Source organism: Anser anser, assembly GCF_964211835.1.
Source record: "Anser anser genome assembly, chromosome: 10".
NCBI lineage: Eukaryota > Metazoa > Chordata > Aves > Anseriformes > Anatidae > Anser > Anser anser.
In genome coordinates this window covers 13141200-13154017 of record NC_139730.1, presented here as the reverse complement: position 1 = coordinate 13154017, position 12818 = coordinate 13141200, and the positions used below count along the sequence as shown (strand labels likewise).

Here is a 12818-nt window from a genome sequence, read left to right as displayed (position 1 = left end):
TGGCCAGCACCAGCTGAGGATCTGGCCCTCAGCTGAGCTTCTGCATGTTTAGGGGCACGTGGAAGGTTAGGGTACCTGGGGCTGAGATGTGGTGTGGGCAGGCTGATGGCTCTGCAGCCTGCTCTGTCATCCGTCCACCCACCCACCCACCCACCCACCCATCCATCCATCCATCCATCCATCCATCCATCCACCCACAGACCCATCCTTGCACTCCTCCATCCATCCATGGACCCATCCATGGACCCATCCATGCACCCATCCCCGTCTCCATCCTCTGCTGTCCTCTCTTGGACCTTTCCCCTGAGGGTCCCAAGAGGCTGCCACAAAGCACTGCTCTTACTCCCGCCACTCTGCCCATGGGAAACTGAGGCACAACCAGCCACACAAAGCCCACACCCTGTGCCTGGTGAGGGTGAAACCCACGCCACGTGCTCTACACTGTGATGCCCTCCGCAGGGTCCTGGTGAAGGTTTGGTCCACGGGAGCGGGAGGAGGGATGCACCATCCATCCTGTCACACGCAGCTTGTCCTCTGACCCATTTCTAGCACAACACACAGCCTCCGATGCTCCCGAAAAGCGGCCAGGAGAAGCACTGCCACCAGATCTAGGACACCTGGGTTTCTTCCTCGTGCATGATGAATGAAGACATCTCGGGGAGAGCTCAGCAAAGCACAACAGAGAGCAGCCGAGCCAGAAAGCAAGCATCGTCTTTGTGTTGGCCGTGTCCTTGTGGCATTTTAACCTACTTTCATGCTCCTGAAAGCATCGTTCCAGCCTTGCAGCCCTGAATCCCTACCCATTGAGGATCCGTCCCAAGGCCCCACAGCATGGGATGGGGCGTGGGTTTGCATCCGTCCCATCTGGAGGTGCTGAGCCCCTCGAGGTGCTGCCCCACTGGCTGCAGGACTCCCCTCCACAGGGCTCGGGAGCAGCTGACAGCCCGTGGGCGTTGAGCGAGTGAGCAGAACGGGAAAAAATGCCTGTAAAACCCTGCGATGCCGTAATTCCCCGAGCTGCAGCTTGCTAGTGCTGGGGAGAGTGTCACGGTGAGGGTGAGGGCATGCTTGGGCTAACAGCCAGCGGCGGGGATGGGAAGGCGGTGAGTCACGTCTCGGCCCCGCCACAGCCCAAGATGCTGAAGATGTTGAGCTCACAGATGCTGAAGATGTTGAGCTCACAGATGCTGAAGATGTTGAGCTCACCGCCGCTCAAACCCAGCCCTTCCCCTCGGCCAGCAGCTCGGCTCCCCCGCTGCCCCCAAATCCGGCTGGCTGCGGTGACACCAACCCCACCGTCAGCCCCAGGAGCCGCCGTGCGTATAGCACAAGCCGCATGTCTGTTTCTGAAAGCAAATTTTTGGGTCCTCGTGGGTAGCAGTAAGGAAAATGAGTGGTGGGGAGCATCTCTTCCAGCGAAGAGAGGTGGGGATGTCAATGGGACTGGGCCAAGACTGCCGTGATGGGACGCACGGGGCTGGGCACTTTGGGGGTCTGGAACCCCTGCGAGGGCAGCGGTGCCTGAGGGTCAGGCTTGGTCCCTCTCTGCCCCTCCATCCACTGCCTCTGCACCCCGCAGGGGAACATGCCCATCCCCATGGCCTTGGGGCACAGATGCGGACCCGCGGTGCTGAGCCCAAGGGAGAGAGGACCAGGATTTTGGTCTGCTTGTGAGCAGGTGGGGGGGGGGTGGCAAGACCCTACAGAGGGGCAGGCTGGACCCCTAGAACCAGGGGGCACTGGGAGGACTGGACTGAGTCATCTGGGACCAGGAAACCCCAGCAGAGCTCCTCGAGAGGCGGAGAGGGAGGGATGGAGGATGGAGGGAGGGATGGAGAGAAGGAGGGAGGGACGGACGGATGGACGGAGGATTGGAAAGAGGGATGGAGGGAGGCAGGAATCGATCCCACTAACAAAATCAATTATTTATCATGTTTCTCACGGAGGGGCAGGGCCGGGAGAAGAGACCCCCACGTCGGGGGGGAGCTGCCCACCTGCAGGTTTAACGCTCTCCCCACCCACTCGACCGGCTGCAGGAGGGAGCTGCCCGCCATGGGAGGGGCTGGGGGGGCTGGCAGCTCCTTGGGGGGGCTGCCGGGCTGGGAGAATCCTTCCCGGCCCCCCAGCACCGGAGCCCGTGCAGAAACGGTCCCCGAAGGGCCGAGGTGCCCCCGCTCCGTGCCGTGCCCCTACGGGGGGGGGGCTGAGAGGGGGGGCCCCGACGGCAAAGGGGGGAGCCGGGGGTGGGGGTCCGCATCCCGGCTGCCTCCGTGTGCGGGGGGAGGCTCGGCTCGGCTCGCTGCTCGGCGGGGAGGGCGTTTCTCCGCATTTCTTTGCGGGATTTTCGGGGGGCGCCGCTCGCCGCCCCCGGGGAAGGGGCTCTGGGGGCTGGCGAGGCGGCGGTGGGTGGGTGGTGGGATGGGAAAGGGGTGGCGAGGAGGGAGGGGGCGGCCGTGCGGAGGGGGAGGCTGGCAGAAATGCTAATTCCTCCCTCCTCTCTCGGCTCCGCAGCCCCAGTGCCCGCCCGGCCCCGCTCCGGTGCGCAGCTCAAGCCCGGCGAGGTGCAGGGGTGCGGGCGGTGTGTGTCCCACCCCCCCACAAGATCCCCCCCATCCCCGTCCCGTAAGCCACCCCCCCCAAAATCTCCGCCGCGCCCCTCACCGCCGCCTCTGGGCGCCTCCGTGCCACGGGGCCGGGGCTGGGGAGGAGGATGCTGAGGAGCGGCAGCCGAGGGGAGAAGCGCTGCGCCTTGCTCACCGGCACTTAGGAGCGGGTAAGGTGCGGGGTCTGGGGCGGGGGGGGACGGGGAGAAGCCGGCTGGGGGTCTGGGGGGTGGAGGGGGACGCGGGGAGGAGGGAGAATTGGGAGGGGGAAAAGTAGGGGGAGAGGGAGAAGAGAGGGAGAAAAGTGAAGAGGAGGAGGATGGGGGAAAGGAGAGAAAAAATAGAAAGCAATAACAGAAAAGGCAGAAATTACAAAAAAAAAAAAGGAAAGAAAAAAAGAAAGAGAGGGGGAAGGAAACGAGATTTGCGGGAGGAAGGAGCAGAAAGCTGGGAGGAGAAGGAGCGAGGGGGGAGGCTGCGGGGGGGCTGGGCACAGACAATGGGGCAGGGGCCGGGGCGGTGGCGGCAGGGAGCAGGGTGGGCGCCCACCGAGCCCCTGTGTCCCTCGGCAGGGCGAGATGGCCCCGGCGCTGTGGCTGGTGGCCCTGCTGGGCATGGCCCAGGCGTGCCCGGAGCCCTGCGCCTGTGTGGATAAGTACGCCCACCAGTTCGCCGACTGCGCCTACAAGGAGCTGCAGGTGGTGCCCACCGGGCTGCCCTCCAACGTGACCACCCTCAGCCTGTCGGCCAACAAGATCAGCTCGCTGCAGCGGCGCTCCTTCGTGGAGGTGACCCAGGTGACATCCCTCTGGCTGGCGCACAACGAGATCCGTGCCATCGAACCCGGTACCTTCGCCATCCTGGTGCAGCTGAAAAACCTTGACATCAGCCACAACCAGATCGTGGACTTCCCCTGGCAGGACCTCTACAACCTCAGCGCCCTCCAGCTGCTTAAGATGAACAATAACCACATGGCCGTGGTGCCCCGGGGGGCTTTCCACACCCTCAAGGACCTCCGCTCCCTGCGCATCAACAACAACAAGTTCAGCGCCCTCGCCGAGGGCATCTTCGACTCGCTCAGCTCCCTCTCCCACCTGCAGATCTATAACAACCCCTTCGACTGCTCCTGCAGGCTCCAGTGGCTGAAGAAGTGGATGGACAGCACGCTCATCTCCATCCCGGAGAAGGACTCCATCACTTGCAACCTCCCGGAGCAGCTCCGAGGGGTGCCGGTGGGGAAGATCCCGGACGTGCAGTGCACCCCGCCGTCCGTGCAGCTCACGTATTACCCCAACCTGGACACCACGGAGCTCTTCGACGGCTTCACCCTGACGCTGCACTGTGCCGTGACGGGCACCCCGCCACCCGAAGTGAGCTGGAAGATCCGCACCTCCAGCCAGACGCTGGAGCTCAGCGGGAACCCGAAGGAGAGCGCGGGGAAGGACCTCCCCAGGCAGGACCCCGAGCGCTTTTTGGTCTTCAAGAACGGCACGTTGGTGATCCCTCACCTGAGCAAGCGGGAAGAAGGCACCTACACCTGCCTGGCTGCCAACGAGATGGGGAGCAACCAGACCTCGGTCAACGTGGCTGTGGCTGGCACCCAGAAGTACCCACTGCAGCCCGGGAGGGACCTGGCGGGGGGCAAAGCACAGCTGGGTGACAAGAAGCCGGGGGCCAAGGGAGCAAAGAACAGTGTGCTTACGCCAGATGAGAGGAGCAAACCCCTCAGCCCCACCCGGCAGAGCCAACCGTCCTTGGCGGCTGGGATGGAGCCCACAGGAGACGGGCAAGTCCCTTTCCAGCATCCTCCCTTTGAGAAGAAGTGTGGCTCCACGCAGACCAGCAGATACATTTCCAACCATGCTTTCAACCAGAGCGGCGACTTCAAGCAGCACACTTTCGACCTGGGCGTCATCGCCTTGGACGTGTCGGAGCGTGACGCCCGGGTGCAGCTGACACCCACCTACCTGCAGCCTGAGAAGGTCCACCTCAGGATACTCTACCTGTGCCAGGAGAGCAGCCAGGGCCACGCCTTGGTGCAGTGGTCCAAGATTGAGGAAGGGGTGAACTCGTACTGGTTCCAGGGCTTGAACCCCGGCACCAACTACTCCGTGTGCCTCACCTACCTGGGTGAGGACTGCCAAGTCCAAGTGGTCTTCACCACCAAGAAGGAGATCCCCTCACTCATCATCATCGTGGTCGTGAGCATCTTCTTGCTGGTGCTGGCCACCCTGCCACTGATGGGGGCCACCTGGTGCCACCTGCTCTCCAAGTACCACGGGAAGACCTACAAGCTGATCATGAAAGCCCAGAACCCGGACCAGATGGAGAAGCACATGGCTGCCGACTTCGACCCCCGCGCCTCCTACCTGGAGTCCGAGAAGAACTACAACCCCAGCGAGGTGGGCGAAGGCGACGCAGAGGAGGAGGATGAAGAGGAGGACGATGATGATGAAGGAGGCAGGCGGAGGAGGAGGAGAGAGGCCGAAGGGGCCGTGGAGCTGGAGCGGGAGGAGAGCGTGGCTGCCAGCTCCATGGCGGAGTCGCAATCCAAAGCCAACGGCGAGGAGTTTGAGGTGCGCTCCGAGTACAGCGACAAGCTGCCGCTGGGCGCCGAGGCTGTCACCATCTCCCAGGAGATTAACGGGAATTACCGGCAGCGCCCCCGCTGAGCCCCCCCGATCCCCCCCCGGGTCCCCATCGCCCCCAGCATCCCCCTCCCCAGCCCCTCCCGACCCCGCTGCTTCTCCTCCGAGGAAGGAGCGAGGAAAGAGGGGAAAACCCTGGGTGCTGGTGGCGTGTCCTTCCTCCTCCTCTTCCTCCTCCGCCGGGTGGTGGCTCCTTGGGGCAGGGGCTCGGTGCCGGGGGCTCCGGCCGCGGGCAGGATGCCGCTCCCCCGATTTCGTTTGGCTGCAGCTCGGCACTCCCCGCCGCCGCAGCGCAACGATTCCTCGGCCCCCTCCCGCCTCTACCTATCCCCACCCCCTTATTTTGTGTCCCCTCGAAGGAAAAGAACGAAAAACAAGCGAACAAGGGAAAAAAAAAAAAAAGGAAAAAAAAAAAAAGGCTGAAAGCAAAAGCCCGATAGCCCCCAAAACCGTTCCGCGGTGAGGAGCGGCTCCGCCGTGCGTTGGCTCAGCCCCGGCGGGTCCCCGCCGCTCCCCACCCCTCTCCCTGGTCCCCCCCGATCTCCCCCGGAGCCCCCCGGAGCCCTCCTGTACCCCCCGGTTTCCTTCCGCTTCCCTCCGGGGGCTCCCCGGTGCCGACCCCGCCGCATGCCCGGGGCGGCTCCGTTCAGCACCCGGCGGCTCCGGACAGCTCCGAGCCCCCCCCCCGGCCTCGGGACTGCGGGGGGACACCCCCGCCCCCCCCCCCCCCTCCGACGCCCCCCGGTCCCCCCTCCCCGGTGCCCCTCGATATGTGTTGGGTAGAGTAGCGTTGTAGCAAGTGTCTGTGCCGTAGGCGCGCCCGTGCTGCCGGCGGGGGGCCGCTTCGTGGGGTCTGTCCCCCCCCGCTCCGGGGGGCGCGAGGGGCCGCTGCCGCCCCCCCCCAGGGAGCCCCCGGGGCTGGCGAGATCCGCGGGCGCCTTTCTGCGCCCTTCTGTCTGTGAAAGAGTCAATAAAAGGGATTGAAAGTGGAAATGCGTCCGAGCTTGGTCAGGGGGTGGGGGGCTACAGCCGGGACCCCCCCAGTGCCCCCCACTCGGCCGAGGGGAGCCGGGGAGGGGTGAAAATGTATCCGCACGAACAGATTCCTGCATGCACGCAGCTACAATTCGCAGGCGCCCTATGTGCAGAGCCACCTGCTATATATATACACATCCTCGCCGCGTACGCTCCTTTATCCATCCGTGCCGTGCACCCCCACAAATAACCTTACCCCCACACGCACGCCGGGTGTAGTCAGTCTGTGCACACCATATAAATGTATCCAAATGCATCATGTGCATAAAAATATTACAAACCTCTCCCTATACACACAACACATCGAAATGCAAAGACAACGTTTCCGCACGGCGTGTGCACACATTTACACGCGTCCTCCATACAAATAGGTAACAAAACCACGCAGGACGTTCTCCTGTTATTTTTACAGGCATTATATATTTCGGCACACACACCACACATGCTCAACAAATGTGCAAATCCACAGATGCCCACAGAGCCCGTGTTTTTCCCCCCACACGCAGGGGAAGGCACAGCATCGGGTACAGGAGCGCAGCCCGGCACCCAGCGCTCCCGGATTTATGGGGGGCTCTCGCCCCACGGGTGATTTAAGCCCACGCTTACAGGGCGAAGATTTAAGGCCGCCTTTGATTGCTTTTCTTATCTGGAGCTCCGCTTGCAGCCAGCCTCGCCCATACGAAAAAGACCAGGGAGATGCACAGGGAGGGGGGGGGTAGGGGGGCGACCCCATAACCCCGCAGCCCCGATGCCGGCGGAGCGCCCACCCCTCCAGCACCATCCGCAGCCCATCCCGCCGCCCCCAGCCTCTCTTTTCTCCATCCTCCGGAGCACGGCTTTCTATTTCAGGTCCTGGCTCCGCATCTTTCTCCTACGGCGCGGGGAGGGAGCGGGGAGAAGGCGGACAAAGCAAGGAGGGGGGCGGGCGGAGGGGTGCCCCCCCGAATCCCCCAAATCCTGCCGGCTCGGGGCTCCGCCACGGCAGCCCAGGTGTCTGCTGCAGCTTTGAAAAACACGTGCGAAAACACTTCCCCCCCCCTCACCGCAGACAAATCCCCTTCTGCGGATACACTTTAATTGAGTTTCATGCCCAGGAACACGCAAGGAATAAAAAAGAACAATCATTGCTGCCTCCCTTTAATTAGAGGGTAATAGATGTCCCCGCCCGGCGTGTCTGCAGGGGATCCGGCGGTGAGGAGCACCTCGCGGTGCCGGATTGCTCCCCCCTCTGCTCCTTTTCGGGAGGGCGCTAATTAGCGCCAGGTGCCCACGGGCACAATTAGGGCGCGGGGAGGGGGCTCAGCATCCTGCCCCCCCCAGTCCCGGGGTCGTTTCTCCAGGCTGGCGCTGGGCAGAAAGGGTTAAGGGGGCGCAGCAGGGTGGCTTGGCCCCTCCTAAAGCATTAACCCTGCTGCTGCGGGCCCTGCGTGGAGCAGGACGTGCCCACGGGTGACCGCGACCAGGCGCTTTCCTCGCCCCGTTGTCGCAGCCCACGGGGGTGGACGGATAGGGGACACTGGTAGCGCTGTGCCGTTGGCCCCACAACAGTAGGATGAGGGGATCTCTTATCCCACAGCACAACAAAAGGGGGGAAGAGCCGGGAGCAGCAGTTCCGAGTCCCCCTGTGTTCATCCCGACATCTTTTGGGGGCAGAGGCGGAGGGAAAAGTCCCGGGACGCCCCCAACCCCCCGATACCTTGCACCACATCCCCTCTAATTTTTAACCCCGGAGGAGGATGCTCTGCACCCTCAGCCCTCTGGGGCCGGGGGCTGCGGGACAGCCCCCCCGGCATGGGGCAGGGGGGGACGGACACAGGCCCGGGCTGCGGGGGGGAGGAGGGGCCGGCTGGTTGCGGTTTTTTTCTCTCTTTTTTCTTTTCTTTTTTTTTTTTCTTTTTTTTTTTTTTTTTTTTCCCTGCGATCCTCGGGAAGGCGAGAGCTGGAGCGGGTCGGTGCCATGGAAAACAAAAGGGCCCGGGGGACCGGGAGGGGGAAGAGAAGCCGGGGCGGGGGGGAGCGGGAGCCGCAGCCGCCAGCACCGGAGCCGCGGCGGGAGAGCGAGGGGCGACCCCGTCCCCGGGAAGCCCACGGGGCCGGTGATGGGGCCGGGGGGGGTTGGGGGACCGGGGGCGCTCGGGGGGACCGGGGAGGCACGGGGGGGGGCGTTGTGCACGGCTCTGGTATGCGCCAGCCCCGTAGCATCGGGTGTAGGGGAGGGACATGGGGGGGGGCTGGGAGCGCCCCAAAGGGATCCAGGATCCGGCCCCAACCCCCGGACGCTTCCCACGCCCCCCCGCTGCAGCCACCCCAGCCCGGTTTTTGCAAGTCGCTCCCCCCCCCCCGGGCTGTTGCGCAGGGTTTTGGTGCCGCCAACCCCTTTCCCCTCCCGCTGGAAGTGCCAGGGCTGGGGAAACAAAGGGGGTCCCGCTGCCAGCTCCCCGCAGAGCCGGGCTTTAACCTTTCCCGAGGGGGGGCCCAGCCCGTACGCAGCCCCCGGCGAGGCGAGCGAGGAGTTAGCTCTGCCCTTGGCAGCCGAAAGCGTTGTAAAACCTTCCAGCAGCTCAGGACCCCGCTCTCTGCTGAGAAAAAGCAGTCGGGAAGCTGTTTTTCTTTTCTCCATGGAAAAAAACGTGGAGGCCGGGGGTTGGTTTGAGGGCTGAACGCGTGCCGAGAAGACCGAAAGTTTGGTGCTTTGGAGGGAGAAGGGCTGAGGCTGGGGGGAAAAGGGCTGAAGTGCTCCGGAGAGGGAGAGATGGAGTGAACTCTGAACCCGGAGCTTGTACTGCGCGTCCAAGCCCAGGAGGGATGCAGGATTCCCAGAATAAGGAAGCGGCTTCCCGGGGCGGGGGGGACATTTTGGTAAGGAGCTGGTGCAGGCAGGAAGCGTTTTGGGATCACGGAGGTAGCCGAAAGCTCTCGGCACGGCCGTGCCTTGCTCGGATTTGGGAATATTTCACCAATTCCTCGCTACTGCACCGGCCGAGCCGCCGCGGAGCAGCACGGGCTGTTTCCTGTTAGCGCTTGGCGAGGAGCAGCAGAGCCCCAGACCGGCTGGCTCCAGTGAACCAGCCCCCCCTTCACGCCCCCTGTCTCTGTCCCCAGGAGGAAGGATGAGGCCGCTGCTGTGCTGCCTGGGCATCGCTGCGCTGCTGGGAGGCAGCCTGGCCTGCCCCAGCGTCTGCTCCTGCTCTGCCAAGAAGAACGGGCGGCTGCTGGCCGAGTGCGCCTACAAGGAGCTGCTGGAGGTGCCCCGGGGGCTGTCCCCCAACGTCTCCATCCTCACCCTGTCAGCCAACAGGATCGGCTGGCTGAGGCGGGGCGCCTTTGCCGAGGTCCCCGAGGTGCAGTCGCTGTGGCTGGGCTACAACCAGATCGGCACCGTGGAGCCGGGGGCTTTCGCGCTCCTGGTGCAGCTGAAGAACCTGGACCTGAGCCACAACAAGATTATGGATTTCCCCTGGCAGGACCTCCGCAACCTCAGCGGCTTGCAGATCCTGAAGATGAACAACAACCGGCTCGCCGGGCTGCCCCGGGATGCCTTCCACGCCCTGAAGGACCTGCGCTCGCTGTGGCTGAACGACAACCAGCTCACCACGCTGGCCGAGGGCACCTTCGACAAGCTGCCCTCCCTGTCCCAGCTGCAGATCTTCAACAACCCCTTCAACTGCTCCTGCAAGGTCTTCTGGCTGAAGAGGTGGACCGAGAGCACCTCCGTCTCCATCACCAAGGGGGGAGCTACGCTGTGCATGGCTCCGGGCAGGCTGAAGGGCAGGGCGGTGACGGACATCCCCGAGCACCACTGCGTCGCCCCGTCCGTGCAGCTCACCTACCTCTCCAACCTGGACAACTCCGTCACGTACGACGGCCTCACCCTGACGCTGCACTGCAGCGTGGCGGGCAGCCCCCCGCCAGAGATCCGCTGGAAGATCAAGACCTCCACCGGCGGCGTCGAGATCAACGGGCCCACTGTGGCGCGGGATGGGAATGCTTCCCTCTCCGGGCGCGCCAAGCAGAGCCAGGAGCGCTTCCTGGTTTTCAAGAATGGCACCATGGCCATCCCCAAGTTCAGCAAGGAGGATGAAGGCATCTACACCTGCCTCGCCGTCAACGACGTGGGCATGCGGGAGGTCTCGGTCAATGTGGCTTTGGCTGGGTCGGAGAATCCGGCCGAAGACCTGCTGCAGGATGACCCCCAGGCCAGCCATCTCGGGGGCCAGAGCTGCTACAAGGGTGACGAAATGGATCCGTCCGGGGCCGGGGAAAAGCTGGTGATCGTTTACCACGTGCCGAGGGAGTCGAAGAGCAAGGCTGCAGGAGCCGTGCCCCGGGTCCGGCTGGGGACCCTCCTGCTGGCTTTGGGCATCGCGCTGAGCTGGTAAAGGGGGAGAAGGAAACGGTGCCCGGGGGGCTCCCCCCTCTTTCTGTATCATTTATCTTCACGTAGTGCCACGCGTTTGCTGAGCTTCTGGGAACTGCGGGCGGTTGGGAGTCCCAGGGGGCCTGGAGCCGAGCCCGGGGCTGGCAGCACATCCCCTCCTCGATGGGGTCTTGAGAGCTTCAAATAGGCTTGGGTGAAATGTGACGTGGGGCAGCTCAGCACCATGCTGCCGCTTTCCAGGCACCCACATGTCTGCCACCAGCTCCCCCCGAGACCAAAACCGGGCTGCAGGGGTGAAGCCCACCCTCCATGGGGCAACCCCCCCAGTCTCAGAGCCCCCACCACCAGCCCTCCTCCACCCGCAGCCCCAGGGGTGGGCAGGGGGCACAAAGGCCACGTCCTCACCCCATCCAGGTGCTGGGTGTCAGCCAGGAGCACCCTTCCTACCACCAGCATCCCGTGGAGCACGGGGGGCTGTAGGTCCGGGCTGAGCAAGCAGGGAGCCCTAGTATGGGGTCTACAGGGCATGTGGCTTTAGGGGCAGAACTAGTGAGGTGCTTCTGAGGGGGATAAATATGGTAGGAGAGGTGTGGGGCACATTGTGCCAGGTCAAGGATGTGAATCAGGCCATTTGGGGAGAAGCATTTCCATCCACTGCCTTCACCCCTGCGGGAAACTGGCTGGGGGAGGGAGCACCTGAGGTGCCTGTGTCCTCCTTGCATCGCAGGATCAGGCCCTGCCCCCTCTGTGCCTCCCCCAGATGGGACGCAGATGCTTTCCCCCCTCCCTTTCACCACTGAAGAAAACGGTCCAAACCGCTCGGCTGGGCTGGACCCACCGGGCTGCGCTGCTCCAGCTCCAAGGCTTCGAAAGCAGGGGGGAACTGAGACCAAAGAGACCCAAAGGAAAAAGAAAACTCCCCTGAAAGTAATTCAGCAGCCCCGTTGGGACATTGGGACCATGCCCACCACCCCAGGGTGCCGGGGACCCGCTGAGCACCTCCCTCTCCCCACCCCATGGCACGGCTGTCCTTCCTCGTGCCTTCTGCTAAGCGCTCACCTGCGGGAGCTGTGCAGCCTCCCGCAGCCCTATAACCAAAGCTGTATGGCCAGCCGAGTACCAAGCACAATAAATACCTTTTATAAGCCAACCCATGCCTGCTGCCTCTGCGCCCACCCAGCCCCGTGGCCCTGGGAGGGAGAACGGGTTCACAGGGTGCCCCAAATCGCCTGTTGGGGCAGGGAGGGGAAGGCAGGGACACCGAGCAGCTGAAAAGCAGCTGTGCCGGAGCCCGAGGCCTCTGCGCAGGCTCTGCAGCCCCAGATCTGGGTTCTTTTATGGCGGCTGGAACAGGGAGCACAGCCCGGGAGCAGCCCCCGGCTGCCGGCTTTTGATGCTAACGAGCAGCCGCAGATTTTTCCCATTACAGACGATAAAAAAAAAATAGCAGCGCCGCTCCAACCCCAGCGCTGAGAGGACAAGGTCTCAGCGGGGAGTTTCGGTTTCGTTTCGTAGGACTCAGCTTCTCCAATCGGGCCTTCTCCACGTCCCCGAGGTGGCCAAAGGATGGAGGCCACCAAACGGTGCCAGCCTGGGGTGCCACCACCCCTCTCTGCTCCCCTGCAGGCCCGTGGCCATGTGCCACTGCTGTCCCTCACGTTTATAAAGGCAAATTTCACTTTTTTTCAGCCAGCCCAGCTCCCTGACCCACCTCACAGGGGCTCAGGCAGGTGACATCTAGAGAGGATGGTGGCCCTGGGGACGCGTGGGGACACAGCCAGACCCCAGCACCCACAGCTGTACCGAGGCTGCGTGCGAGGCTGGGAGCTCACCGAGGCAAGAAACCACCACAAAGAGCTTAGCTCACCCCCAGGGCACCCCGATTATGCCAAAGGAGGGAAAAGAAAACAAACAAAGAAGAAAGAAGCCACCTCCTGTCATCTCTCACCTCCGTCCGTGCCAAGACAGCTCCGGGAAGCTGCAGGCTGCGTAAACACGCACAGAAACCCTGCTCCACCCCTGGCCTGGAGCTGCAGAAGATTTCAGGGATTACCAAAGCCTTCATCAAAGCCCTGGCAGCCCGGAGGCTGCTCCAGGGATGCACAGCTCCCGGCCATGCCGTCCCTGTCCCCATGTACCCCCTTGGTTGTGCCG

The 12818-nt window shown here is 63.6% G+C and overlaps 2 protein-coding genes across 4 annotated transcripts; both read left to right on the top strand.

The window, feature by feature from the left end:
- The first annotated feature begins 1685 nt into the window (after window positions 1-1685).
- LOC310905045 (immunoglobulin superfamily containing leucine-rich repeat protein 2-like) lies at window positions 1686-6732 on the top strand. The gene is made up of 3 exons (XM_083850594.1): window positions 1686-2165; window positions 2512-2773; window positions 3176-6732. Exon 3 carries the CDS (start codon window positions 3182-3184, stop codon window positions 5273-5275), a length of 2094 nt encoding a protein of 697 aa, XP_083706720.1. The 5' UTR covers window positions 1686-2165; window positions 2512-2773; window positions 3176-3181; the 3' UTR covers window positions 5276-6732.
- A 1386-nt stretch (window positions 6733-8118) lies between these two features.
- Window positions 8119-11814, top strand: ISLR (immunoglobulin superfamily containing leucine rich repeat). 3 transcript variants are annotated; one of them, XM_083850618.1, is made up of 2 exons: window positions 8119-8234; window positions 9389-11814. In XM_083850618.1, exon 2 carries the CDS (start codon window positions 9397-9399, stop codon window positions 10663-10665), a length of 1269 nt encoding a protein of 422 aa, XP_083706744.1. In that variant the 5' UTR covers window positions 8119-8234; window positions 9389-9396; the 3' UTR covers window positions 10666-11814. The 3 variants fall into 3 exon arrangements, with proteins under 3 accessions (XP_083706744.1, XP_083706745.1, XP_083706746.1); XM_083850619.1 differs by lacking the exon at window positions 8119-8234 and adding an exon at window positions 8251-8382; XM_083850620.1 differs by lacking the exon at window positions 8119-8234 and adding an exon at window positions 8628-9145.
- Window positions 11815-12818: the final 1004 nt, after the last annotated feature.